The sequence below is a fragment of the Chiloscyllium punctatum genome, chromosome 24, assembly GCF_047496795.1.
Source record: "Chiloscyllium punctatum isolate Juve2018m chromosome 24, sChiPun1.3, whole genome shotgun sequence".
In the NCBI taxonomy this organism is placed as follows: Eukaryota; Metazoa; Chordata; class Chondrichthyes; order Orectolobiformes; family Hemiscylliidae; genus Chiloscyllium; species Chiloscyllium punctatum.
The window spans coordinates 50711156-50736975 of NC_092762.1; the positions used below are offsets into that span (position 1 = coordinate 50711156).

The following is a 25820-nucleotide window of genomic DNA, read 5'->3' on the forward strand; positions in this document are numbered from 1 at the left end:
GTGGGTTATTCGACAATCAGCAGTGGGTTCACAGTCATCATTAGTCTCTTAATTCCAGATTTTTTTAAAAAACTGAATTCACATTCCGCCATCTGCCTTGGCAGGAATCAAGTCTGGGTCCCCACAACATCACGTGGGTCTCTGGATTAATAGTCCAGCGATAATACCACCAGGCTATTGCTTCCACTTTTGTGTGGCATGAATGTTACCTGGCACTTGTTATCCCAAATGTAAGTGCCAGTCAAAACCTACAGTCTTAATTTTCTGTGTTTTCAGCCCCATTCCCATTATTGAATAGTGAGCAATACCCACCACCGAGTTTACGATGGAGGGAAGGCCATTTGTGAAGCAAATAAAGATGTTTGCACCCAGAGGATTACCCTGAAGAGCTTCTGCGCTGTGATCTTCCTTTGTGCTACGTATGACTCCTGCTGGTGGAAAGAGTTTTCCCTTATTCACATTGATTTCAGTTTTAGTAGGGCTTCTTGATGCTATACTGTGTCAAATGCTACCTTCCTGTCAATGGCAGTAATTTTCACCTCACTTCTTGAGTTCATCTAATTTGTTGATATTTGGATCAAGCTGTGATGAGGTCTGGAGTTCAGTGGCCCTTGGCAGAACCCCAAGTCAGCATCAATGAATAAGTTATTAATGAGTAAGTGCCACTCCATAGCACTATTAAAAATTCCTCTGATTGATGGAACAGATTGGATTTGTCCTGCTCTATGATGGATGGAACTTGGAGTTGATGGCAGTATTGTGTTGAAACAGCTTGGCTGGGAAAATGGCTAGTTCTAGAACACAAGCCTTCAGCTTTGCAACCAAAGTCTTTGCTGTGTTCATTATGCTAAGCAATTTCTTTATAGAATGTGGAATGAATAGAATTGACTGTAGCCTGGATACTAGGGAACGTCAGGAGGAAACTGAAATGGAATGTCCACGTGACACTTTCAGATGAAGATGGTTGAAAACCCATCAACCAAGTCCTTTTGTATTGGCGTTGGTGTCCACTACAATCGGTGAGTAAAATAGAATGAAGAACTGTGGATACTAGAGATCTGAAACAAGCAGAAACAAATTGCTGGAGAAACTCAACAGGTCTGACAGCATCAGTTGAGAGAACAGTTAATGTTTTGAGTCCAGTGACCCTTCTTCAGAACTGGTGAGGATGTTTTCGGAAACTTCATCAGTTTGTTTTTAATTGTACATCACCATTTACAGCTGGTTTAGGCAGGTCTCATCTATTGGCTGTTCGGATCTGTTTCTGTCTGGTGCAAGTTGCATCTGTTGTTTGTTGTGCTGTGTTGCTTATTAAATGTCTGTTAGACTTCCTGTAGGGATTTCCTCCCAAAATCACATTGTAGCTTCAGAGTTAGCCACTAGGTTGTTTGTAGTACTCATTTTCAAGAAAATTTCAGAGAGCAATATCAGCATCTTAACATGCTGTTCAGAGATGTAGCTAAAGCTTTTGACAGTGCGATTCAGCCTGGCCTGTGACAGTTGCCATCCATGTCAAAAATCCTACAACTTCTGCAAGGCTAGATATGTTTATGTCAATGGCGAGATGTTCAGTGCCTTTGCAGTAGCCAGCATCATAAGATGAGTATGTGCCTCTATTCATTTAATGAAGCCAGCAGAGACCAGCATGCTACTGTCAGTATTAAATTTAAGTCTGGAAGTTCTCTCCCCAGATTACATGCCTCCATGACAATCACTGTATGCAGGTGACTTGTCCTAGCTACCATGACATGGAAGACATACAGACACTTGCAAAAATGTTCTTCAGTGCTGAAAAAAAAAATTCAGTCTCCAAAATCATGGTTTTATTTCAATCTGCACCAGGTGCATGCTTTGAAGCAACAGACAAACTTGATGCCATCGATATCAATATTGAGAATGATTTTCCTCTGAATTCCTCTGATGGTGCCTGTGCATACATCCAGAAAGCAAGTTCTGTCCATGACTGACTCCATGATCATGTCTGGAAGCAGTAAGGCATTAAACTAAAGCTGAATATTAAACACTGCCAAACTTCCATCCTCACCACATACTGTATGGTACTATATTAGGGTCTGCTGTAGGCACCACAGCAAAGCTTCAGGTATCCACCACAGATACCTGAGGCACAGCATAACAATTTGACAACAGGGTCAAATCACAATCAGCAAATCCCATTGTGTTTATGTCAACAGCATAGGAACTGAAAGTTCAACTTAGATGGGCAGGGTGATTACTTAATCTCTAAGCAGATCTTCTGTGGGGAAGTGTCTCAGGACGCGTGACATCAAGGTGATCAGTACAAATGATACAAGGCCACATTTAAAAACTTTAAATAGTTCTGCATTGCAAACCATCTATGTTGGGAAGACACTTCACCAACCAGCCCGTAATATTGCAAGCACTTGCAGCTTGGATACACTTAAATAACTAAGCATCTACCATCAGTCCAATTGTTATAGCCTCACCTCATTTTTAATTATGCCTGATGCTGTGGGTGAGAATGAGGTTGCAGATTGTGGTTGAACGAATCTGGACAAAAGCCACGACCTGTCTAGGCGCACGGATTATGGGGCATTTTTGGGCGATCCATGATGCCTGATCACTTTGGACCTGTAATTTTGCCAACATGTGGCGCAGGCTCAGTTGCAAATCTGTTCTTCAGGAGTTGCCCAATTGGTCGGTAGTGATGCTGCTGAGTCACTCTAGTTATACAATTACATTGCCTTTCCAGAATACATTTTGTGTCCTTGCTGCCTTAGCACCTCTTCCAAATGGGTTTTGAATGTGGAGCCATGATCAACTGAAGCAGAGCAGTAGCTAGTTTGGACTGCAGTTTTCCTTGTCCATGTTTTTGCCTGATGCATTGAGACTTATTGGGATCCAGGGTTACTGTGCAGAACATCCGCAGCCACTGCATTCCACTTGTACATTGCTGTGTCACCTCTGGAAGCTCTGCCATCCCAGTGGAACAGGAAGACCAAGCATAGTGATAAAGAAGCTGAGGTCATTGGCTGTAAGACATGATTCTGCAACTTCTGCCTATGTCCGGCTGTTGCTTGGTTAGTCTGTGGGATAGATGTCCCAGTATTGGCACCACCTCCCATGCATTAGTGCAATGCACTTCACAGGATCGGCAGAGCATGATGTAATTATGTCATATCCGGTGCCTGTGTTGATGCTGAGTGGTTCGTCTGGTTTTATTCTTAATTGACCTTATGTAGTGATTTGATACAACAAAGTGATTTTCGGAATCATTTCGGGGGCGAAGTAACAGTCAATCCCATTGCTGTTGGTCTGGAGTCACATGTAAACCAGACAATACAAGGATTATAGTTTTCTTTTCCCAAAGAACAATGTTAAAGTAAAGTATGTTCATCTTACAGCCTAGTTTTTAATTTTTAGACTCTGACCTCTGGTTCTATAGTATTTTGGCTTATCAGAGTGTTCATTAGCATCAGTGAATTTCACGTTGCAGTGATGCGCAGACAAAAATGTCAGTGCGAAAGATACAAAGAGTGTCTGAATCGTTGCCAAATTAAATACTATACTTGAATAACTGTGACTATAAGTTTAGTACACAGCAATAAGTCAAGAGAAAACATCTGTTCCGGACGTTTGTTTAATCCCCACTCACTGTATCCAGTCATTTGAGGAAAAAGAAAGTTCTTAAATTCTGTTGGCTTGTTGTGGAATGCTGACTGAGAATAAGGTGTAATTTTTCCTCTTTGAAAATTTCACATAAAGCCAGATGTTAAATTTTTTTCTAATTGAAATAGTACTTCTCAGGTTTTACCCCAGGTAGCATCGAGATTGCCATTCGTTCGGCTGTGCTTTGCCCTCTATTTCAAAGAGCTAACTAAGCATTTAGTCCAACTCCTTTGCTCTTTGCCAATAATTTTGAAAATGCTCCCACTTCAAATATTTATCCAATTCTCTTTTAAAAGTTATTATTGACCGGTTTCCACCACTCTTTCAACTAGTTCATTACAAGGCCTTGTAACTGGATATATGAAAATGTTGCTCCTTGGGCTACCTCTGGTATTTTTGACAAAAGAGATGTCCAAAAGGACTGGAGAGCAACTAACGTGGTAACACTATTCGAGAATGGTAGCCAGGATAAACCAGGGAACATTATGCTAACATGTTTAACATCAGTGGTAGGGAGAGTTTTGGAAAATGTACTAAGGAACTGAATTAATCTCCATTTGGAGAGACATGGGTCAATCAATAGTAGTCATAATGGCTTTGACAGTGAGAGATCATGTCTAATGAACTTGATTGAGTTTTCATGGAGGTGACAAAGTTCCTATGTGAAGGTGATGCAGTTGATGTAGTCACCACAGACTTCGGTAAGCTTTTGACAAAATGTTGCATGCAGATTGGTCAAGATTAGTAAGATCAAAATGATTGGATCCAAAATTGGCATTGTGGCAAAAAGTCAAGGTTACTGGTTTGTTTTTTTTGTGCCTGGAAGTCTATGTCCAATGGCATACTACATGCAGGGTTCAGTGCTCAGCTACTCACTGTTTGTAGTTTACATTAATGATCTAGACATGAATGTAGGAGGTTTGGTCAGTAAGTACACATATGGCATGAAAATTGGTGTAATAAATAATTTGGAGGATGAGATGGGCCGATTAGATGGTCAGAACAGTGGTAAATTGAGTTTAATCCATAAAACTGAAAGGCAGGGGAGTACACAATGAATGGAGGGACCTGAGAAAAACTGAGAATTAGGGGGACGTTGCTGCTTCTCTCCATAAACCCTTAAAGGCAACAGGGCAGATAAAGACAGTAATAAGAAAGGTGGGATGCTTGCCTTTATTAGGTAAGGCATTGAATACAAGAAGAGGGAATTGTAGAAAATCTCAGCTGGAGTACAGTGTGCAGTTCTGGTCACCATACTATAGGCAAGATATGATTGCGTTACAGAGGGTGTAGAGGAGATTCAACAAAATGTTGCCCGGGCTGATATGTTTCACCAGTGAAAGGAGACGACATAGGCTGGAGTTGTTTTCCTTGGCATAGAGAAATGTGAGGAGATACCTGTCTGAAGTCTAAAAATAGGCAAAAGTGAGTACTGCAGATGTGGAGATTACAGTCAAGCATATGGTGCTGGAAAAGCACAGCAGGTCAGGCAGCATCCGAGGAGCAGGAAAATCGACGTTTCAGGTATCCTTCCTGATGAAGGACTTTTGTCCGAAATATTGATTTTCCTGCTCCTTGAATGCAGCCTGATCTGTGCTATTCTGGCTCCACAGTCTTGACTGAGGTCTAAAAATGATGAGCAGCTTAGATAGGGTAGCTGTAAAGGAACCTTTCCCCTTTGTGGAGGGGTCAATATCCCAAAAGGGCATTGATTTAATGGTAGGGGGTTGGAAGTTCAGAAGGGATTTGAAGAAAACATTTCCTCCTAGAGGGTGATCACTGTCTGGAGCTCATTGTGTGAAAGGATGGTTGAGGCATGAGTCCTCTCAGCATTGAAGAGAAGCACTGAAAAAGCATAGCATACAAGGCTTGGGGCCAAGCACTGGAAATGGGATTAGAATAGATAGGTGCTCAGTGACCAGTGAAGACACAATGGGCTGCAGTTCCTCGATTTGTGGTGTGCTCTAACTCTGCGACTCTAATTCTAATAACTTTTTAAACTTGTTTCTTCTGGCTACTGATTCTCTTGGTGCTTTAAAACTGTTGTATTAATTTACTCTTTCAAAATATATTTTTTTCACCCATTTTCTGCTGTGAGCTCTGCTTTTCTAATAACATGGTCTCAATTAAATCTTAATCAGCATTGAGAGCATTTCTATTGGAGGAAAAGAGTTGAGGGAGGCGGTCAAAGATATTTTACAAGTCTCACTAATTGGAACCACATTCATTTTGCTTTCAGCGTGCTTCTGCTTAAGGTTTCTTATTTTTCCCTCACTCTATCACTTCCCTCCCATTCACTTCTGTTCTTCCAGTGATCCCTCCCAGTGATTAACTGGGAAATGCCATGCAGATCCGAGAGTGACACGTTTTTTGTAGAAGGGTCTCTTGCTAGCTCTTACTGTGACATTAGGAATCAGTTTTGTCCAAATGTCTATCTTATGAAAAATATAAATGCTATGTACATTCAGATACAGAGCTTCTAATTTTGTCTTTTTGTTAATTTTGTAACATCTAGTCTTGACTGTGTAAGTGTTTATTCTATCTGTCCCAACATGCCATTCCCTGATTTCATTTCACCTATTATTATTTTGCTCTTCAGCCTTGTTTGTTAATAATCCCTCCTGCTTGACACTCTTCCTTGATTTGCTACATGTCTCCCCACCCAACCCCTATTATGTGGTTTATAGTCCTCCTCTTCCCTAGATTTTTTAATTTGCTAGAATACTGGTCTCAACATGTTTCATATGCAGACCGTCTCGAAGACTCAGCTCCTATTTTCCCCAATACTCATGCCAATACCCCACACCAAAACCCACATCTTATACTACAGTCTTTCAGCCACATATAAGTTTGCTAATCTCTTATTCCCTCTGCCTATTGGTACATGGCTGAAGAAATAATTTAGATTATTATCCTTGAGATTCTGCTCTTCAGTTTGCAGTTTAGCACCTCTTACTGTCCAAGCAGAGCCTCTTTCCTAGCCATACCTATAACTGCCAACTGGATCCTTTCCCTCCCACTCCCAAAGTGCTGGCAACCCTGAGCAGATGTCCTGAATCTTGACACAAGATAGGCAATGTAACCTTCTGGACTCTCTCTCTTTGCTTTTTTGGATCAATGTCTAACCCCTTCACTATTATATCTCCATTAATTAATTTAACTCTCACTGTTTGAAAGGCATCCTGGTCAATCCACTTATCCTCCCTACAAACCTTGTTTTCATCCACATAAGTGAACACTTCAAGCTTGTTAGATCATTGGATTAGTGGTGCTGGAAGAGCACAGCAGTTCAGGCAGCATCCAACGAGGTGCGAAATCAACGTTTCGGGCAAAAGCCCTTCATCAGGAATAAAGGCAGTGAGCCTGAAGCGTGGAGAGATAAGCTCGAGGAGGGTGGAGGTGGGGAGAGAGTAACATAGAGTACTAGAGAGACTTTTCCACCTATCCACTCCACCCTCTCCTCCTTGACCTGTCACCTTCATCTCCTCCCCCACTCACCCATTGTACTCTATGCTACTCTCTCCCCACCCCCACCCTCCTCTAGCTTATCTCTCCATGCTTCAGGCTCACTGCCTTTATTCCTGATGAAGGGCTTTTGCCCGAAACATTGATTTCGCTGCTCGTTGGATGCTGCCTGAACTGCTGTGCTCTTCCAGCACCACTAATCCAGTATTTGGTTTTCAGCATCTGCAGTCATTGTTTTTACCTTGTTAGATCATTGTCAAGGCTGAAGCTCCTGTACTGCAGTATTACAATATGTCCCCTTACTCTTTCCCATTACCCGCCTCGCTCATGGTCACACCCTCCTGTCCCTTTCTACAAGTTTCTCTAGAAGCTACACATCCTTCAGCTGTAACATAGTGCCTGTCCCACTGCTGTCAGTGTGCTAATTCATGAAATGTAATTTTGTTAATTTAATCAGTTATCTGAAATGAGTTGCGTCTCTTAACCACAATGTTACTGCATTATTAAATATTGATGCCACTTACAATTGAATGTTATTTACTCCTTGATTAAACAAATAACTGTCTTGTGTAACTATATTAAAATGTTACTGCTTTCTATTTCCAGACCTTCCCTAAGTCTTAGCTAGGCTGTTTACATACTAAAATCCCACACTGAGCAGGCAACAGTGAATCAGCTTACCAGATTTCTATGGTGTTTTTTAATTTTTTCAAACGGAACACACACTGTCTCCTAGCAGCTGAGCTTGCCTGCTTCAATTACGTTAGGCAAAGCAAAGGTAAATTTTCTCTCCCACCTCACTGATCTCATACATTTCCCAAGCTCCCAAATTCCACTGTATGCCAGCTGTGCTCAAGGTACACATAGTAAAAGCTAATTAAATTTCATTTCATTGTTTTAAATTCCGTTGTGTGAATTCAGATTGAAGTCTGCCTGTTAACATTTAATTTCCATTTCTTAAGCTTGAAATTTTATTTCTTATTTCCAGGATTGCTGTTTGTGCAATTTGAGAGGTGGGGCACTGAAAAGCACCACGGATAAAAGGTAAAGTAACATTTGTGTTTTGAGACATACTTGAAATACTCCTAGAGTTTTAGATTGATTCATATATTGTTTAATTGATGATAAACAGGACTGTCACTTGATAGTAAAACTTCTGAATTGGATCTCCAGCATTCGATCGACCGTGACTAATTAGGTCATACTTTTCGCTCATGCATCTTTATTGTATTTTGTGCCCTTTGTATGTTGGGTTTACGTTCATACTGCTTTTGTTAAATAGTATTTGCACAATTATTATTTTGATCAGGAACAGTACTTGTGTCATTTTTGCAAGTTAAAGTTAAATGGTTAGGATATGGTTTATGTAAGCTTAGTGTTTGAGAGTAGTCCAAAAGTATTTGCCAAACACTGACTTGCCCATCAGTGAACCGTAAGCTGAGTGAGGCCACAGGTTCAATGGCCATGCTATGGTGCATTAATTTGCATTCAAGACCACAACTGTCTTTAGTACACCTGAGTTAAAGAGAGGAAAATTGGCCTGTGATCCTGTTGCTGATCTCTATCCAGTGGCTTTACTGTGCTATTTGCATGAAACCTGATGCTCCCCATTTAAAATATAATCTAAATATGTGTGTGGATTATTGAACCTTAACATTTGGATATTGCATAGAAATGTCAAAGAAATCATTGTACAATATTTGTTGCTGCCAATTTTAATAAAATCATTTATTTTAAATTAAATATTGATTTCAAACAGCAAAGAAATTTCATAAATTTGTATTTTGATGTGATCAAACTCATTGTTACTGTTTGGTAGTGCACTGTGTTATTTTCATGAAATTATAGAATGGTACAATGCAGAAGGAGACCATCCAGCCGAAGGCTTCTGTATCAGCTCTCTTCAAGAGTAATGTACCTGATCCCAATACCTAGTTGTTAACACCCAAACACCCTGTCATTGCTCCATTGAGCTGTCCGGCTGAGAATGAAATTGATCTGTTAGAATAATGGGTTACAGCCTTGGGGGGGGGGGGGGGGGGGGAAGAGTCTTTCTTGTCCTGGAGGCTGGCTCACCCAAAGAAGACACTCTTGGATAAATTCATCTGCTAAGTTGCAGTGAAACTATTCTTTACCTTGGTTCCATCATCCTTATTTCCTTGATGGCCTTATTAAATGGAAATCTATCAGTCTCAATTTCTCTGAGGAAGCATTGGTTTTCCATTTTGTTTGTGTGGTCTATTTTATGATGTTAAAGATCCTATATAAATACAAATTGTCATTGTTGAAGTGTATCCTGACAATGTCCTTGAATGGCCAAGCTTATGCCCTCATATCCTGAACTCCCCAACAGAGGAAACAAGTTCTCTGTACCTACCTTACCAAACATATTTATCAAATTAAACATCTCCGCTAAATCACCCCTTAATGTTCAAGGGAATACGAGCCTTGCTTATGTAACCTTATGTAACTCTTTAGCTCTAGTACCGTTCTGGTGAATCTGTGCTACACCCTGTCTGTGGCTGATTTATCTTTCCTTAGGTTTAAGAAGCCTCAACCTTTTGGGATCATTTTGTTTACTGTCTAACAACAAGCCACAAGTCTAGCTTTTTATATTGTAATGCCATAATAACCTAGATTTTTTTAGTTCATTTGAGAGGTATGGCATTTCTAGCAAAACCAACTTCTATTCCCCATTCTAATTGCCTTTGAGAATTACATTGGTGGTGAGCTACCTTTCTGGCTGCTGTTTGTGTAGTATAAAACAGGCCTTGCTACTTGATTGGTTAAGTACTGGTAGTTAAGCCATGCAGACTTCTGGGATCACTCCTGTAATTTCTAATTGACTGTTAACATTCAAGTTTTCAATTAACAACTTGTTTTAAGTGATCTAAAACTAAATATCAATGTAAATTAAATAATTTGAATGGTGGAGGTTATTTGTTATCAAACCCAATGCCTTTCTAATTTCATGCTTGCACTTGTCTGTCTGTTTAGGTGGGTCCATGTGATCTGCGCAATAGCAGTCCCTGAGGTGAAGTTTTTGAACGTGTTGGAACGGAATCCAGTTGATGTCTCTGGGATTCCAGAGCAGAGACAAAAGTTGGTAAGTGTTATAGGGATCATTACCAATTCTGTTATGTCAGTACTTTTGTATTGTTGTTCTTCCAGGTTCATTTAAAGTAAGGGAAGTGAGGGGAAAATGCAAGTCATTTAAAGAAAGGGACACTTTGAACTTTTAATTTCGTTGGCTACATGGCCAAACTTTTCACACTTGGTTGTTTTTGCTGCTCATGTTTGTGTATCCCAATTATTATCTACTATTAAGGAAGAATAATTCCAACTTTCTCCCCACCTCAAAACAGCTCGAAACAAAAAAGCCTCCAGTATAAGACTTGGTATTTGCTGATCCCACTGAAGTTGCTGAAGACAATACAATTAGCCAGTATCATTAGTGCTCTAATGACCAATCAGCATGATTCCTGCTCCTAACTGTAAAGTAGTGGACTCTGTTCATAAGTGCTAACATTTGAAAGAAATGTGCCTCAGTGTGGTTTATTGAATGATTAAAAAATGTAACTAGAATGACTGATGTGAACAGTGACTATTTGAACCAGCACTTTTAGAAAGAAAATGGAATATTAAACAAGTGGTGTTTCATAAACTTAATGAGTTGTTTTCTCTTTTGTATGATTGACAAAGCTGGTTAGTTAAGCAGAGAGAATATGTGTGCGCTCTGTAACTGGATTCCTACTCTAGGCCTGGTCCCAATCAGGTACTGGTAACTTCTATCTCCGCATGAGCTTAATAAAGACTACTTTGGAGAGTTTTCTAATAAGATAACATTTATAAAGTCAGACACAGTTTGGCATTTTCCAGCTTTTTCGGGCCCAGAGATCACGGGTGCTGATCTCTGTGGTAAACTTCAGGGTGTTTCAGCATTTACTGGGGTTTGTGAGTTAGCACCTCGTTTTGTAAAGAAACCAAGAAGAATGACAAAAACAAACAGATAGGACCCTTTGGAAATGTGTCCAATACAGAAACTATTTCTCTGTACAGAAAAACTCAAAAAATGGTAACTATAAGTTTGCGTGCTATTATCAGCTTTGCACTTCATTGGCAAATTTGACAATTATTTTCTTTTACTAGCATTACCTTGTATAGCAAGGTGATCGCTTAGTAGTATTATCGCTAGACTACTTATTCAAAGACCCAGGTAATGTTATGGGGACTTGGGTTTGAACCCTGCCATGGCAAATGGTAGAATTTAAATTTAATAAAAATCTGGAATTAAAAGTCAAATGGTAACCAATCAAGCATCGTTAATTGTCATGGAAACCCCATCTTGTTCACTAGTATCCTTGAGAGAAGGAAACCGCCATCCTTACCTGATCTGGCCTACATGTGATTCCAGACCCATTGCACTGTGGTTGACTCCCAGCCAGTGATATCCACATCCTGTCAATGAATTTTAAAAAAGTATGCCCTGATATTTTAAAATTGGTTAGAGTCCTATACCACAGAAACAGACCTTTGGTTCAATTTGTTCACGTAAACCCAGGTTTCCTAAATTTGGCCCATATTCCTCTAAAGCCTTCCTATCCATGTACCTGTCTTAAGTGTCTTTTAAATGTTGTAATTGTACTGGCCTCTACCACTTCTTCTGGCAGCTCGTGTCATATATGCACCACCCTCTATGTGGAAAAAGTTGCCCCTCAGGTCCCTCACCTTAAATCTAGGCCCTCTAGTTTTAGACTCCCCTACCCTAGCAAAAAGGCCTTGGTTATTCACCTTACCTATGCCCCTCAAGATTATATAAATTTCTATAAGGTCACCCCTCAGCCTCCTATGCTTCAGGGGGAAAAGAAAATCACAATCTATCTAGCCTCTCCTTGGATAACTCAAACCTTTCAGTCTTGGTAACACCCTTGTAAATCTTTTTTTGCATCCTTTCCAGTTTAGTAACAGCCTTCCTGAAGGTAGGGCAACCAGAATGGTACGCAGTAATCTAAATGTGGCTTTACTGATTCTTGTACGGCTGTAACATGATGTCCCAACTCCTGTTCTGTGTTCTGAGTGATCAAGGCAAGCATGCCAAAAGCTGCCTTCGCCTCCCTGTCTACTTGTGATGGTATTTTCAAGGAACTATGTACTTGTATCCCTAGATGTCTGTTCGACAACACTCCTCAGGGCCCTACAATTAAGTGTGTAAGTCTCACCTAGTTTGTCTTACCAAAGTGCAAAACCTTGCATTAATATTAATTATATTCCATCTGTCTTTCCTCGGACCACTGGCCTAGTTGATCAAGATCTCCTTGTCCTATTCGATAACCTTCTTCACTGTCTACCATACCACCAATTTTGGTGTCATCTGCAAATGTATTAACCATGCCTCCTATATTCATCTAAATTGTTTATATAAATGATGAATAGCAGTAGAACTAGCACCGATCTTTATGGCACACTACTGGTCACAGGTCTCATAGTCTAAATAACAACCCTCTACTGCCACCCTGTGTCTCCAACTGTCAAGCCAATTTTTTTATCCAGTAGGCTAGCTCTCCCTGGATCTCGTGCAGTATAACCTTACAAACCAGTCTACCATGCAGAACCTTGTTGAAGGACTTGCTAATGTCTATGTAGACAACGTCTGCTGCTGTGCCTTTATTTATCCTCTTGGTCACCTCTTCAAAAATCTCAGTCAAATTTGTGAGACATGATTTCTCATGCACAAAGCTTTGCTGACTATCCCTAATTAATCCTTGCCTTTCCAAACGCATGGAGATCTGTCTCTCAGAATCCCCTCCTGCAACTTACCCACTACTGATGTTAGGCTCACCAGTCTGTAGATGCTTGGCTTTTCTTTGCAGCCTTTCTTAAATAATGGCACAACATTTGCCACCCTCCAGTATTCTGGCACCTCACCCGTGGCTGTCCATAATACAAATATTACCATTAGGGCCATGGTGTATCTGAACTCTCTTTATCTCGCGTTTGCAAGCCTCCCACTTGCCAGGCATCCCTTTACCTGCAAACAGCCACAGGAGATTCCTGCTTACTTCCTCTGGCAATCACCCATCTTCGTGACTGAACCTCCGATGCAACCACCTCCCTGAAGTTACTATCAATCTCACTGTCTGCCTCCTGTATGATTTTCAGTGCTTCCAAATCCTGCTCCAATTGATCCATATAGTCTTGAGAGGAGCTGCAGCCACTTCCTGCAGACTCAGTTGCCAAGGACATTTGACTGCTCCCTGATCTCCCACATCTGACAGAGGGAGCATCACAGTCCACTGACTGCTACGTCTGCACTTTTAACGACTAGCGGACTTACCGGGAAAATAAAGATCTTACCATGACCATATTTTGTTGCTGCTCATCCTCCTCAATGAAACCTGGTATTTACTTAGGCCCACAGATGGAACTAACTAGCAGCATGTCAACCCAAAGCAGCCCTCTGCAAAAATGCCCAGGACAAGACAAAACACAGCAATGCCTCCCTCCACCTCCACTTGCCTAAATTCTCATACATAGCTCAACTCAGTGTTTTTGCTAGTTTCCAAAAACACTGCAATATTGTGTTATCGTTACTGATTTACCATTCATTTCAACCTTTTGTTTTTACATGGGGTAAGCAACTTCAGGAAAAAAAAGTGAACAACTTGGTTAATGGTAACATTATTTCTTAATGTGTTATTGGCTTGGGGAGTTTTTTAAATTAAAGAAATGCTTTTTCTCAGTTATCATCTTTGTCTATGTAAATCTTTGTGTATATGTTAGATTTTAATTTTGCTAGTTCATTTGTTCATAATGATGAATTTATTACACAAAACATTAATCTCAGTAAAACAAAAAGTTTCTTGGGACTCAGCAAGCTTTCCTAACAATTTCTTGTAATTTTCTGACCAGGAAAGATCAAAAATGTCCCAGATTAGATTCCCAGACTGTATAGAATTTGCAGTGGTAAGATGCTCTGTGACAGCCTTTGGTACTCTGCTTGACTTGGGGGAAGGAAATCAACCAGAGATCTCGTTTCCAATCTACTTTCAGCAATCATTGATGGGGTAGGCTGGTATTGTTATCACATTGTCATGATTGCTAATAACCTATCCTGCTAACAATAGAAATCAAATCTCACAGGTACATAATTGTCACTAGGAGGAGGTTTGGCTAGCTTAATAGGCTGGATGGCTGGTTTGTGATGTTGAGTGATGTAAACAGCGCTAGTTCAGTTCACATATAGGCTGAGGCTATCATGAAGGTCCCACTTTCTAAAACTTGGCTTTCACCTGATGTTAACCTCACCTCCAGTCGTCTCTCTCGAATGAAAGTGAATCATTTGGACCTCTGGCAGTATAACAACTTTCACTGTTACTATGTGACTGATCCACATGGAAACAACAAAGAGCTGATGTCTTTAAGTGATGAAGGGAAAAATTGACCAAATACGTACCCTGGTTGACTGCTTAATATTCATATTTTAAAGCACTTAAAGTTCAATATTCTCAATCAGTTTGGTTAAATGTGAGCACTTCAGATTCCAGCAAAGCAATCAAGTATGGCATTTGCATGTACAAAGTAAATTCATTGTTGTGCACAATAGATGTATCCGTGAGACTAACCTTGTTTACCAAAGGTGAAGTATGCAAAATTCATTAGTTATTTAATAGTCATTCAAAATTCATATGGTCATATTTCTTTGGCAACTGTCGATTAAGGCCCTTCCATTTTCTGTCTGCAAATTTGCTTTAAATTCAATCTGTAAATATGGAAAAGAAATGGGGCCCCATCTCAGTTTATGAATCGTATGGAAATTAGACATGATACTTTGTCAAATCAATACCTTGGAAGCTATTAATGGTTAATTTCCATGTTCAGTCCATGAAGCAATGTTTTCCCGAAGGTTAATTGTTGAAAGTCTGATGTGGTTTTGAGGCATGCTTAGTGCCTGTATTGGCAGAATATAACAAATTAACCAAAGCCAACCAATATAACAGTCATGTGATAACCAATAAATTGTTCTCCCCTTTGTGGGCAAAAAGTAGTTGTGTTAACATTGTAGGTATCTGAATCGCTTTAACTTGAAGTGTTATAATATTGTTGCAATGGTATATTCAATTCCCTTGTGTCACTCTCAAATTTTATTTGTAATTTGTGTTCAATTTGTACTTGCAGTCAAAGTTGGAAACTTGCTATAAAATGGTGCATAGAGTTTTTACAAAGCATTTCATATTAACAGGGAATTATTTTGAAGTGCAGTAACTGATGTCTTGCAACCATATATAACAACTATTTTGTGTATAAGTTGCCACAAATTTGTAATATAATGAATCCTGTCTTGACTCTTCTAATACTGTCCTAACAAAAACCTCCAACTTCCCCTCCGCCCACAGAAAAACAAATCCTCAACTACACTTAACTTTACCTGGATTTCAACCGATATGAGTTAAAGTGAAAATAGAGGAGCGCAGCAAGTAACTGTTGTGACCAATTGTATGTATGCTTGAAATGTCTGTATATAACATGTATCGGTAGGATGAGTATTAAATCGAAGGCACATTTGGAGTGTATTATGTGCATAGCATCTGTCATCTTAGCATGTGCTGACTCAGACATATTCATAGAACAACTACAAAGCACTGGCTCTATTAGATACGGGAGCCTTTATTTTTCTTTGAACCAGTTGCTTTGGTGTTAAAATTGTACTTTGCCTTCTCCTTGGATAATTGTAATCCCCTTGTCTCTCTCTTTACCTCTTTTCATGCATATGTTCCTCTCCTTCGCTTGAAATTAGATCATATTGATCATAACAGCAACATTTTGGACACTGGATTATAACCATTAACAGTGCCACAGGAGAATAACTTGTAATTGATTAATTATGGTTGATTAGGAATTTGATATAACCATGTGACCAAAGCTGAATAAAGATTCATTAGATGTAGCAGCATATTTGGAGAGAAGAACAGCTCTGGTCTTCTATCATTGAAAACTATTGAGTTGGATTTCCCAATGGTTTTCAAGATTCTAACAGCGAGATCATTCCCAGGTCCCAGTCTGCACATCAGTCATGTGTCTTGATTTCCAGTGAAGAAGGTCCTAATTAACCTGGAAGCCACATTGCTGCTCTTGAATGGGCAAGAGGTGAGAAAGAGTTATTGAGGGCATTTTTGTAAGTCAACCATCACTGGTCTTGCTCTTGCTTAGAGGAATGGAGAGGCAGGACAGCAAAGGACCAGCAGCCTCCAAGTGCAGACAAGTGTCCAAAAGCTAACTCAACCTGCTCCAATCAAGTGATGGTCACACTTCATTGGAGTAGCACACTAGAAATCAAGCCTTGCAAAGAGTCTTTGCAAAAGTTTAAGGTTTTCTACAAGTATGCAGAATTTCCCAATTTACTTGGCTTTTAGACCCAGGTGACAGAAAGCACGGACCGGGTTTCTGTACTGAAGAATTACTGTGTATTACAATTAAATACGTTGTAGTTACATGTAAACAATTATAGACTGTCAGTATATAACACTACTAATTAAAACTCAAATCCCCATATAAACTCCCCTTTATACACTTGCACAGACAGGAAGGAAAAAAAAACCACAAGGGTGAATGGATGAAAAACTGAGAAAGCAGTTGAGTGGTCCCTGTTTGCAGGATCTGCTGAAATGATTCTTCCGCTGATCACTGAATTCTGCTTCAGTCTTCCTTCTGTCGACGCCTCAACTGGTTTTTGACATGACTGTTTCACACCTTTTTCGGTCTCTGAATTATTAATTAAAAGTCGTAGCTTAAAGCAATTGCTGGAGGAGAAATAAACCTTTTTTTAGGCATAAATTTCAGCCTGAAAAAGTGCCTGAAAAAGTTATCTGAGAGCTAATCACATTATTTGTAGACAGGCAGAAAATCTTTCTCATCAATAACTGATCAACTAGCCAATGGTGCCAACCAAAGTTCCATTTGTATGCAACCCTTTGGCTCCAGCTGCTTTACAAACCACATTGCAACATGTGCTAAAAGCAACAGCTGTGTAAACAGTTGTTTACAATGAGCGTTCGGTTGCTTGCTTTCAAAAATATGCAGCAATCCTTGGTTTTACAGCTGTTCTTTTCTCATTTCAGTCCATAATTAAAAATGCAAAAGAAAGGACATAGTCTTTATAATGGCAACTTTGTATCACTCATTGGGTACATCTGTTTAACTATCCATACGTTATATGTAAGGATCCTTAATTCATATTAAATTTTCACCAGCAGCCACAATGAGTAGAGGCTCCCCAATGTACTCCCAACAACTCTGCAATAACATGTCTCAGACAGTTTGTTCTTACCATTTTTAAAAAAAAATGTCATCTTCCCATTGCCAACTTTGAAAATTTGGATCTGTCTCTCTCCAACCAAGCACTTGGTTAAAACAAGCTCTTCAAGGGGCTTAAGAGTAAGTTAATTGGAGGCATGTGGGTTGCCACCTTCTCCACCTCTAACCTGTGCTTAAAAAGACTCCAGCACATCATGGACACCTTAGAAGACTGATGCGTCATCTAAGTGTGCTCCTTTCTGACCATGTCTGCTCACAGAAGACTGTAACTTCTGTGTATTTTCTGTTTGTGGCCTTACCTGCCGAACAGGTGTTTTGTTTGTTTTAATGAGTCAGTCCTTATGTTCCTGCAATTAAAATTAGGTCTTTGTCTTCAAACATGTGTCAGGAGATTGGATAAACAATTCTGATGAATCTCTAAGAGTTCAGACATTGACATCTTGGGATTATTTTGTTTTCTAGAGCCATCCTCTAGAGCTTAGATTCAGACAGAAGTCAGATGCGGAAATTACCCTGACCCCCATTCAAGAATAAATGCTAACAGGGTTACAGTGGTGACCTTGACGATTAGTCTTTTCCCTGCAGTAGTTCAGTGATCACCCACACTAACATCAGTTCTGTTAAAGATTCTGTAAATGATTCAGGCTATCAGAATCTAGTTGTTCGTGTGTGGAATGAACTTCCAGAAGGAGTGGTGGATGTGGGTATATTTGCAATATTTAAAAGACATTAGGATAAGAACATGAATAAGAAACATTTGGAAGGATATGGGCCAAATGCAGGCAGGTGGTACGTTTAATTTGAGATTATGGTTGCCATGGACTGGTTGGACCAAAGGTTTTGTTTCTGTGCTCTAAGACTCAATGATTCTATCTAGTTTTATTCAGTTCTTCAGATTCACCAAGATGTTGCAGGAAAGCTAAAGAAAGTATGCATGACTTATAAATGTTAATAACTATTGTAAATTGAGTTGAGGTGCATTCAGAGTAAAATTGATATACATCTTCCTTCCTTCCCCTGAATCGCTACCTGATTCTGGCTTTGGCTGCAAGAGAGACCACAAATTAAATATTAAGATCACAAATTAATTATTAAGCACATGAAAATATATGCTTTAGTGCTAGGGATTTTTGAGAAGATTTGTAGCTCAAGTTGATGGTAAGTATGTAAGTTAGTTTGCTGAGCTGTAAAGTTTGTTTTCAGACGTTTTGTCACCATGCCTAGGTGACATCATCAGTGAGAGTCGATGAAGCTTTAATGCTGTTTTCTAAAGAATAGTGTTGTTGAGATTTGTGGAGATAATTTTGCTTATAAAAGCAAATGCAGTGCCAGGTTATGCTGTATCACCAGCGATAAATGGCACTTATACACATGGTAAAAGACTTCTCTCACTGGGACCTTCATTACAGTTGCAGTTCACTTTCCTCCAGTCATTCCTGTGAGATAGAGAAAATCAGATATATTTTGGTTATACCATGTTCCTCTTCACAATCTAGTTTCATTTTTTTTCAGAATAGTATCCAGTGCAAGGAGGAAATTGCTTGTCATGAAATAGGGTAATATACAAAATGGGTGTAGGGGAAGAAGAGAAACATGTACCAAACTTTGAAAATGTGAAGTTGTCTGCAAGTTTAGAATCTGCGTTCTATTTGAGAACAAGAAATGTTTTACTTTGAAGAGCATTTGATTAGTAAATTTGACAAAAATTGATATTGTCAGAATTAATTATACCTAAATGTAATTATTACTTTGATTGCTAGCTAATTTGCATAATGAACGATCTGTCACATTACAGCTGTGAATCCTCCAAGAAGTTAATTGCTGTCAGTTAGTAACATTCTGCGTGGTAGATTCTGCATTAGATGGGCATCTGATGAGCCACCGTGGCATCTGCCATTTTAACATTAGTTTTTAAGGATTCTAATTTTGTGTGTGTTTTGGAATCTAATTGAAACTTACAGTATACTGAGAGTCATGGATAGGGTGGATGTGGAAAAGATATTTCCACTTGTAGGAGAGACTAGGAACTGAAGGCACAGCATCAGAGTGCAGGGATGACCTTTTAGAACTGAGATTTGTGGGCGGCACGGTGGCACAGTGGTTAGCACTGCTGCCTCACAGCGCCTGAGACCCGGGTTCAATTCCCGCCTCAGGCGACTGACTGTGTGGAGTTTGCACGTTCTCCCCGTGTCTGCGTGGGTTTCCTCCGGGTGCTCCGGTTTCCTCCCACAGTCCAAAGATGTGCAGGCCAGGTGAATTGGCCATGCTAAATTGCCCATAGTGTTAGGTAAGGGGTAAATGTAAATGTAGATGTAGGGGTATGGGTGGGTTACGCTTCGGCGGGGCGGTGTGGACTTGTTGGGCCGAAGGGCCTGTTTCCACACTGTAAGTAATCTAATCTAATCTAAAAAAAACTCCTTCAGAGGATGGTAAATCTGTGGAACTCATTGTTGCAGAAGCTGTGGAGGCATTGAGTAGATTTAAGACAGTGAGTTAGATTCCTGACTCTTAAGAGGATAAAGGTTTATGGAGAGAAGGCAGAAAAATGGGTATGAAAACTTGTCAGGCATGATCAACAGTGGAGTGTATTCGCTCAGCTGAGCTGAATGACTTAATTCTGCTCCCAAATCGTATGGTCATTTAAGGGAAACTAGAAAAGTGTGTGATTAAGAAGGGAATAACTTGTTAAGTTGTCAGGTAATGGTAGAGGCATGAATTGAACATTGTAACACTGGATTAGGTGTTTAGTTATGCCAAATGGTCAATTTCTGTGCTATTAAATGTTATGTCCTTCTACGCACTAGTTAAAACCTCAAAATTTTATCTTTGTTGCTATATGCCTGTTTACGTATTCTTGCTTCATAAAGGTCTGGATTGAAAGATGTTTTGTTCAATGTGTGCTGCATTGCAGTGCAGTTACATCTGCTTATGAAGCGGAAGAGCTGGTGTTGGACTGGGGTGGACAAAGTTAAAAATCACACCACACCAGGTTATCGTCCAACGGTATATTTGGACTCCAAATTTTTAACTAAGTCTGTGTGATTTTTAATGAAGTCTGCTTATGAACAGGTTTAATTCTCAAAAATCGCTAGGTTTAATACCTGTTTGTTCTGCTTTTCAAAGCGGAATTAGAGACAATGTTTAATATCCATCCTTAAGCTTGATGGGCCAGTGCCAATAAGTCCTCCTGTAAGCAAGTTACATTCTCCAAACTGTGTGCATAACCCTACACCTACCCAAGTTACTGGCTCTGTTAATGCTGATTCACTCACCATATAGAAAATCTTTTACAACGCATGCACCACACTTACTACCATATATACTCGTGTAAAAGTTGATCTCATGTAAAAGTCAACACCTTATTTTTAGCCAAAAAATCTTGTAAAATTTTCATATGTCATGTAAAAATTGACCCTACTATATCACATTACAAAGGAAACTGCATGTTCCTATTAACCTACTTAAATGAAATTGCATTCACTCTCACCAGTAACTCTACTCATTGCTGTTTGTTTACTATGTTGCGTCTCCATTCATTCGTTTGTTCATTCACTGAGTCTATCGGTACTTGTTGCACCTTGTTTACTATACATCCAAAAGTTAATATCGTTATAAAGTTACTAATTTTAACTATACCATTTTATGTGAATTAAAGTGAGATATATTAGCTACATATATAGAGTTGATATCCAGAGACTATTTCCCAGGGCAGAAATAGTTAACACGAGGGGTCATAGTTTTAAGCTGGTTGGAGGAAAGTATAGAGGGGATGTCAGAGGTTGGTCCTTTATACAGAGTGTTGCGAGAGCATGGAATGCATTGCCAGCAGCAGCTGTGTAGGCAGGGTCATTGGGGACATTTAAGAGACTGCTGGATATGCATATGGTCACAGAAATTTGAGGGTGCATACATGAGGATCAACGGTCAGCACAACATTATGGGCTGAAGAGCCTGTTCTGTGCTGTGCTGTCCTGGTCTATGTCTATATATCTTTAATTCTTTGACAAATTTGCTAATGTTGCTGAGGTTCATTACATACAAGAGTAAATGGGAAGGAAATGGAAGAATTTGGTGGGAAAGTTCAAGGCACATGTGGAATTTAATAAATGTTTCATTTTAAGTGTACCAGGCCATGACTATGTTGAGCAGTGTGAGTTTGCAGGATTCCAATTAATCTTTGACATGTTAAATTTTCATACCGGTATGTATAAATAAAATTTACCACCAGTAATTCACTCTTGTTTCTCATGTTTTTAATGCAGTAATTAGCTTTACTATAATTCATTGTGTTTCTCTCTTTATCCGGGATTAGTTGTGCAAACAAGTTGATTTCTGCTAATGATACAGTATTTTAAACTGCAGCATGAATTTCAGCCTCTCAAAACAAGTATCGTGTAATAGTCGACCCTATAAATTGAATTTTTTAAAATAGTCTTAAAAAAAAACTTGATTCTTACACGAGTATATATGGTTTTTGTGAATGCATTTTTTGAGGAACAGCAAAAACATTTGTCAGCCCTTAGTACCGAATAGACTGAAATGAGTGCTGTCTCCTTTCCTTCTTTGTTATTTCTCAGGAATGAAATCTGACCACTCTATAACCCATCATAAGAAGATAAGAAACAAGATCAGGTGTAGGCCCAGTTCCCCTCAGTTCAAAATCATAGTTGAACTATTAGGCCAACTACACTATTCCCATGGGATAAATCTTGCAATTCTGATTTAACCAAAATAATATAGTCCATCTGTTTTTTAGGAGGTTTTTTGTTGTAAGATCTGATGAATTTTCTTGCTCTATCTTACCAAGCTCACTAAATTAATTACCTACCCTGCCCCATTCAATCAATGTCTGCCCCATCTTACCGCATATCATTCTCACATCTCGCCATTTAATGGATATCCAGCAAAATACGAGCAACTCTTGCACCTGTGACACCTTTTAAACATGCTGTGCAGCCAGACCAGCACTGACATTTCAAAACTAAGAACTGTGCTCTGCTTGGTCAAGAATAAATTCTGAACATGTCAGAGAAGGGGAAGATGGTACTGTAATTTTCTGACCTGTACTTATGGCAGAGGAGGGCTGCCCTCTTCTCAAGGGACTGGCAGAGGACACCATGTCACCAGATCCTGTCAGCCTGGTCTGAGGTTGTCATCTGGATCAGTACCATCTCCAGGGTATGGAGGAATGGCTAGCAATGCAGAAAGAAGATCAATGACTTCTGTGCCAGAGTAAGTAATACACTCTTCTCTCTGTCACCTCACACTTAGTCCATCTCTACTACTGCACACATTTCCCACCAACAGTCATACACTATCACTCTTAATATTACATATAACACCATCCCTCACTTACTTCCTTCCCACAGCCTCCCATTAATCTTTTATGCCCAATGCCAGGTCCAACGCCCTCCGAGAGGCACACATACGTGCAGTCCATCACTCCATCACCCTAGCCATTGTTTCCCGGGAGTGAAGGTATGACAACAGATGGGACAGGAAACCTTGACTCCAGACCAGGTGCCACCTCCTCACAAAGAGACAAGATAGTACTAGGAGGTATCTAGCTGGAATTGGAACCACACCCAGGCTCCTCAGCACTTTCTGTGACCGTGACATTGTGTATTGCATAAATGTTGTACTTTATTTCCCAGTTAGTAATGGGATAGAATGTTAAGTTTGAACATTGCGTATGTAGCATTTATGTCAACAAAAGTTTGACTTCTATTGCAATTTCTTTTCTCCAATAAGAGGAGACTGCAAATATTCGCTGTGATTTTTAGGTTAGTGCAGATTCTTAATCTGAAGGGTTTTGAGACAAAACTTCCCTCCACTGGCCTGTTTGCCAGTTCACTACCATTATCCTGATCCAAAGCTGTTTATAATGGATATGGCTCATGTTGGTTTTGCTACCTGTTGGAGAGTGACTGTCAGCCAATTATTAGTAATTATGGAGCTATTAAGTTTCCAGCTCCACAAGGCCTTGGGTTTCCAGTTAGCACAGCAGATGGCACACGTTGGTGTGCATTAGGTCTAAGTGAGGGCAGTGGGCTCAGGATGAGAACTATGTGTGTATTGAAGTGGGGAGTGGAATGAATCTCAAAAAGGACATGCGCATACACCTCTCTCCTTCCCCAATCTTGATGTATAATCCTGTGTCAGGTGTGGTCATTCAAGATAGTCTCTCTCATGTGTGTGTACGTGTGCACATATGCACGTGCACACTGTCTCACCACATGCACATGCACACATTCTCTTGCCATGCACTGTCATGGACTAGGCCAGACTACTCTGGCAGACCAGACCATAACTTTGCAATTTGTTTCGGTAAGTGTACAGTGAAAATTACCTGGAGTAAGTAAGCGAGGTTGGCTACTAGGTTTTAATACAGACAAAAATTTATTCATGAAATTACACAATGAAATTCAAAGAACAGAATAAAGAACCCCTACAGAACTATCTATCCAAACTAGACTTAATTATGCTGTTCTGAATATACACAACAGTCCCAATTAGCAAACCTTTTTTTTAAAAAAAGTTTAAAAATGGAACAAATGCATACAGCTTGAAGTTAGAAGGGCAGGAGGAGAGAGAGAGGGAGTTTGTTTCCACACAGCTCACTTTCGAACTTCTAAATAGTTCTGGACTGAACTGCTCAGCTCGAGAGCTGACCACACCCCTTTCATTATACCCCTTTCATTATACCCCTTTCATTATACCCCTTTCATTATACCCCTTTCATTATACCCCTTTCATTATACCCCTTTCATTATACCCCTTTCATTATACCCCTTTCATTATACCCCTTTCATTATACCCCTTTCATTATACCCCTTTCATTATACCCCTTTCATTATACCCCTTTCATTATACCCCTTTCATTATACCCCTTTCATTATACCCCTTTCATTATACCCCTTTCATTATACCCCTTTCATTATACCCCTTTCATTATACCCCTTTCATTATACCCCTTTCATTATACCCCTTTCATTATACCCCTTTCATTATACCCCTCCATCGCCAGATCATAGCAACACGATGGCTGGAGGAAGAGCGCCTCATCTTCCGCCTAGGAACCCTCCAACCACAAGGGATAAACTCAGATTTCTCCAGTTTCCTCATTTCCCCTCCCCCCCACCTTGTCTCAGTCTCAACCCTCAAACTCAGCACCACCTTCCTAACCTGCAATCTTCTTCCTGACCTCTCTGCCCCCACCCCCACTCCCGGCCTATCACCCTTACCTTAACCTCCTTCCACCTATCGCATTTCCAACACCCCTCCCCCAAGTCCCTCCTCCCTACCTTTTATCTTAGCCTGCTGGATACACTTGCCTCATTCCTGAAGAAGGGCTCATGCCCGAAACGTCAATTCTCCTGCTCTTTGGATGCTGCCTGACCTGCTGTGCTTTTCCAGCAACACATTTTCAGCTCTGATCTCCAGCATCTGCAGTTCTCACTTTCTCCCCTTTCATTATACAGGTCACTTCTAAAACGTGACCACTTTGGCCTGAAGTCTCATCTGTTTACATATAAACAAAAGGCCTCTCAAAATCCTTTCCTCTCTGTACCAAACTAGTTTAATCGGAGTGAGGCCTGTTTACGAACCCTCTGAGAATGTTCAAGGATATAGTATCCTTTAGAAAGTGAACAGCTTTTAGAAAAATGGATCAACTTTGTGACAGCATTCTCTCTCTCGCGCTCTCTCTCTCTCTCGCGCTCTCTCTCTCTCTCGCGCTCTCTCTCTCTCTCGCGCTCTCTCTCTCTCTCGCGCTCTCTCTCTCTCTCGCGCTCTCTCTCTCTCTCGCGCGCTCTCTCTCTCTCGCGCTCTCTCTCTCGCGCGCGCTCTCTCTCTCGCGCGCGCTCGCTCTCGCTCTCTTTCGTCGCATGCACACTCACTCACTCTTGCTGTGCATGTGCTCCCTCTCTTGTACATGCTGTCTCGCCACCTGCACACATTCTCCCTCTCTCTCTTGCCACGCGCGCACTGTCTCGCCACACACACTGTCACCATGCACGCGCACACATTCTCTCTCTCTCTCTCTTTCTCTCTTTCTCTCTCCATGTGAGTGCACAAACTCTCACTCTCTCGCAATGTGTGTACTCTCTCTTGCCACGTATACACTCTTCCACTTTCTCTCACCGCGCACGAGTGCTCTCTGACACCGCTCTTGCGCTGCGTGGGCACTTTCTTGCCATGCACACACATTCTCTTTCACCATGCCCGCCCACTCTCGCCATGCACGCACATTCTTAATCCACGCATTCTCTCTTGCCATGCACACACATACTCTTGCCATGTGCATGTACACTCTCCCACCGCGCACACATGCACTGTCTCTCTTGCCACCTGTGCACGCTCTCTCACCATGCACGCGCACCCTCTGTGTGTATCTC

The 25820-nt window shown here is 40.4% G+C and overlaps 1 protein-coding gene across 2 annotated transcripts in view; it reads left to right on the forward strand.

The window, feature by feature from the left end:
• The window catches only part of kdm4b (lysine (K)-specific demethylase 4B), a 499010-nt gene that overhangs the window by 418210 nt on the left and 54980 nt on the right, over window positions 1-25820 (forward strand). For both annotated transcript variants that reach the window (XM_072593817.1, XM_072593816.1), the window contains 2 exons: window positions 8102-8157; window positions 10111-10219. In XM_072593817.1, the coding sequence (XP_072449918.1) occupies window positions 8102-8157; window positions 10111-10219 (165 nt within the window). The remainder of the gene's footprint in view (window positions 1-8101; window positions 8158-10110; window positions 10220-25820) is intronic.